The following is a 3711-nucleotide window of genomic DNA, read 5'->3' as shown; positions in this document are numbered from 1 at the left end:
CCGGGAGCACACATTTCCAGAGGCCATAGGTTTTTCCTACCACGGTCTGCCACAGTCTCAGAGTTCCATCCTCAGAACCGCTGGCGTACAGTTCTCCATCAGGACTGAATCTCACACAGTGAATGGGACCAAAGTGTCCTTTGTAGGATTCTAGTTCTTCTCCACTATTATAATCATACTTATAAAGCTTAAAATCTTCACCACCTGCAACAAGAAATTCTTTCTCGGGATGAAGAGATGCAGAATTGATGGGTGCAGGCGCTTCAAAGGATTTAATCGGGTCCAAACTTACTGCACTATGAAAAGCAATAGATCGTCCATAAGTAATAACCAGGATCTCTCCCTCAGGAATATACTCCATGCTACTAACAGACATATTGAAGCTCAGAGATTTCACTTCCGTCATAGTAGCATGATCCCAAAGGCGAACAGTCTTGTCATCAGCTGAAAGAATCTGTTTATCCTCACTGCACCACAGAGCTTTTTTAATACCAGAAGTGTGACCACTGATTTCTTTAGGTTCTGCTTCAGGTTTGTTTAAGTCATATATGCGTAGCAGCTTGTCTTGTCCCCCAGTTAACAAGTAATTGCTATCCTGTGTGAAATCCACAGTCTTGACGATGTGTTTGTGCGCCAAGGTCATCAATTCATCTCCCGAGACAGCGTCCCACACTTTGGCTGTGAAATCTGCAGCTGCAGTAGCTGCTTTGGTGGCATCCTTATTCAATGTTGCGCCCCAAACAGCACCTTTGTGACCCAAAAATGTTCCAATCCAATCTCCTGTATCTCCCTGGCGTAACATAGGTTTTCCATCTTTGCAAGCACTGATTAAGAAATACCCGTAGGGCATGATGCCGCTGAAGGCCAAGTCGACCACGGGCCGCGTGTGGCCGGAGCAGGTGAGCGGCGTCTGCCTCATTGCCATGGCGGCGGCGCGGACCGGGCCGCGGGGCGGAGGGTCGTCGTCGTCCTTTCTCTCCGCTGGCTCCACAGCCCACCCCTTACATAGAAATTTAGAAATCTAATCATATACAGCATTGTAGCAGGACAGTCCTGTGACATTTTTTTTTCTTGTCTCTTGTTTTCATTTATTACCCTTTTTTTAAAAAAAGAAAACAACAATCATTTAGTTGAGAGACAGTATGGCAGTAATTGGTATGTCATGACAAGCAGTACGTATTTAGAAGACCAGAATGACAGGCATTCCAAACATGGCCCTATCATTACATATTGCTATCTTCAGTACAGTTGCTTAGTTCACAGGTATCAGCATATATAGTTAGTCAGGGTGAGAATCCTACCAATTAACTGCTAGTTTCAGAAACATGCTGAAGATTCTCAGGACCATTGCCTTACCCACCTTGTGCATATAAATGTATGGCTTTGCCCCTGTCATGTTTCCTAGATTTTTTCCTTGCCCTTTCTTCATTGTTTAATCCTTAAGTTCTTGCTTTCCTTTTAATTGTCTTATACCTTTCTATTTTTATTTTTCTGTTGAGTTCTTATACTAGGGAGACTATATGATATTTACACATCTGTTTGGGGTCTGGTTTATTTCACTTCTGAGTATATCTTCAAGTGGCATCCACTTAAATATAAAGGCTTCAAGATTATCATTCTTTATAGCTGAATAATACTCCATTGCATAAAAATACATCTTTTTCATCCATTCCTCAGGTGACAGGCATCTTGGTTTTTTCCAAGATTTAGCTATCACAAATTTTGCTGCTATAAACATAGGTACACACTAGGTTTAATTTTAAATAAATATTTCCTGCTTATTGGAGTCATAATTGTGTATGTAAAGGTATTCAATAATATATTAAGAAATACCTATGAGCCTATAGAAATAGACTAACTGTTTCATACTTCTATTTTCTCAGATTCTCCTGGTGCAATAGTTAAATTATGGTACAATCAAGATAAAGAGTGTAGGAGGTGAATCAACATTTTTCATAGAGGTAAGTGAAATTTCAAAGAAGCATAATAGGAATGTATGAATAAAGATGGACAGGGGAATTGAAATCTTTGTTAAGACAGAGGGGGTAGCAGTAAAAACCAAATTAATTTTCCTCCCAGGGCTCAGGAAAGGTCTGGAGCTTACAGGCGACATTTGCCGAGGCTGTGCATCTGTCCTGAGCAGTTAGATGCCGCTCCGCCCCCCCCCCACACGCTTTTTCCAATCTCTTTGTCTTCCATTTGTGGCCCAGAAAATATCCCATTCCAGTCTCTGCAGGGAATGGGAGCTTGATTATCTTTAAAGTGGAGAGACTCCAGATGCTGGAGGGAATAGGCACAGCTGGGAGAGAAGGTGCTAAATGAGAATAAAAGGAACCAGTAAACCCAAACCAAGAACCTGAAAGAGTAAAATAAAATCCAAAAGGTACAATTGTTATTGTGAAAGGGAAAGGAACTGCTCAAAGGGAAGGAACAATGGGATGAGAGACGGGAAAAACTAAAAAGGAAGGGGGAAAGACATTTATGTATATATACAGGATAGCTGAGATGTTTATATCATTGATTTCTGCTGGTCTACTCAAAGAAGCAGGTAATGCTTAATATTTTTTTTTTATTTTTGAGTTTTGGGCCAACTTTGCATGCTTGTGTGTGGTAATCTGAACAACTAATTTGAAGACAACAATATGCAATATAACAATCATTGTTGAAGTCCTATCTTTTATTTAGTGAAATTCTGTATCTTTATAATTCCTTAACTATTTTTATTCTCTTTAAAATATAAAAAGTAAAGAAAAGGAATGGTCTCTCATGCCCCCTTTCCCCTGAGATAGTCTCAGGGTTTCAGCAACTTGGTATATTAACCCTACTACCACACAGGAGATTGTAGAAATTTTTTTCTAGAAAAGCAAGTGGCATTAAATAAAAAATTATAAAACCTCTTAATACGTGGGAGATGTCCAACGAAGAAACAAAATCTAGCCACGTGGGCCAGGGATATAGCTCAACAGCACAGACACCTGCCTGGTAAGCACAAGGTCCTGAGTTCGATTTCTGGCATGTGCACACAAGAAAAGAAAGAGAAGAAAACTAGCAACCTGATGATAGCACTGTGAAGGGCCCCAGTGGAGTTCTGGTGCAGGTATATAGAGCATCCCATGAGTTGTAAGTTTTACTGCTTTTTTCTTTTTCCCCCCATAATTTTATTGATAAGCAAATAGCGATGAGACAGTTTCAAAACAAATCGGTAGGACAGTTTCAATAATTAACACATTGCATACATTCTTCCTAGTGGTTATTTGCTGTACAAGATGCAGACATGATATCCTATTTACAAAGTCTATTAGAACAAATCCTTCTATTCATTAAGAGAATGTAACTATATGTCTATCCTAACCATTTTGAATACACAGATACAAAATGGATATTCATCTGTATCCCCCTTTTTTGTTTAGTTTCGTTATTTGAATATTATAGTTGTGTTAACTCAGCAAAATATTCTAAAAGAGTCCAGGAGTCCATAATAGTACTGGGGCTTCTGCTTCCCTGGCAATGTCAGAAATTGTTGACCTGAGTCCCCTACAGCTGAACATAACACCATGGCTTTGCTTCTTATACTTCGTTTTTATATTTTTCTACTGGATGGTTAAGACCAAGGTAAAGCAAGACCTATGCAGCAAGAGTTGTAGCTTTTGGGTCTGATAAGGTCAGTGAAATCCCCTCAGGATTTTTCCTGAGATCCTGTACCTCAGATTG

The 3711-nt window shown here is 39.7% G+C and overlaps 1 protein-coding gene across 1 annotated transcript; it reads right to left on the bottom strand.

Moving 5' to 3' along the window:
• Position 1: 1 nt before the first annotated feature.
• On the bottom strand, positions 2-987 carry LOC101580771 (serine-threonine kinase receptor-associated protein; the record flags this gene model as incomplete). The annotated part of the gene is made up of 1 exon (XM_004636822.3): positions 2-987. A coding segment is annotated over exon 1 (924 nt), but the record flags the coding sequence as incomplete, so codon positions are not given.
• Positions 988-3711: the final 2724 nt, after the last annotated feature.

The sequence above is a fragment of the Octodon degus genome, unplaced genomic scaffold, assembly GCF_000260255.1.
Source record: "Octodon degus isolate 3935 unplaced genomic scaffold, OctDeg1.0 scaffold00083, whole genome shotgun sequence".
Lineage (NCBI taxonomy): Eukaryota > Metazoa > Chordata > Mammalia > Rodentia > Octodontidae > Octodon > Octodon degus.
This window is presented reverse-complemented; position numbering and strand designations above follow the sequence as displayed.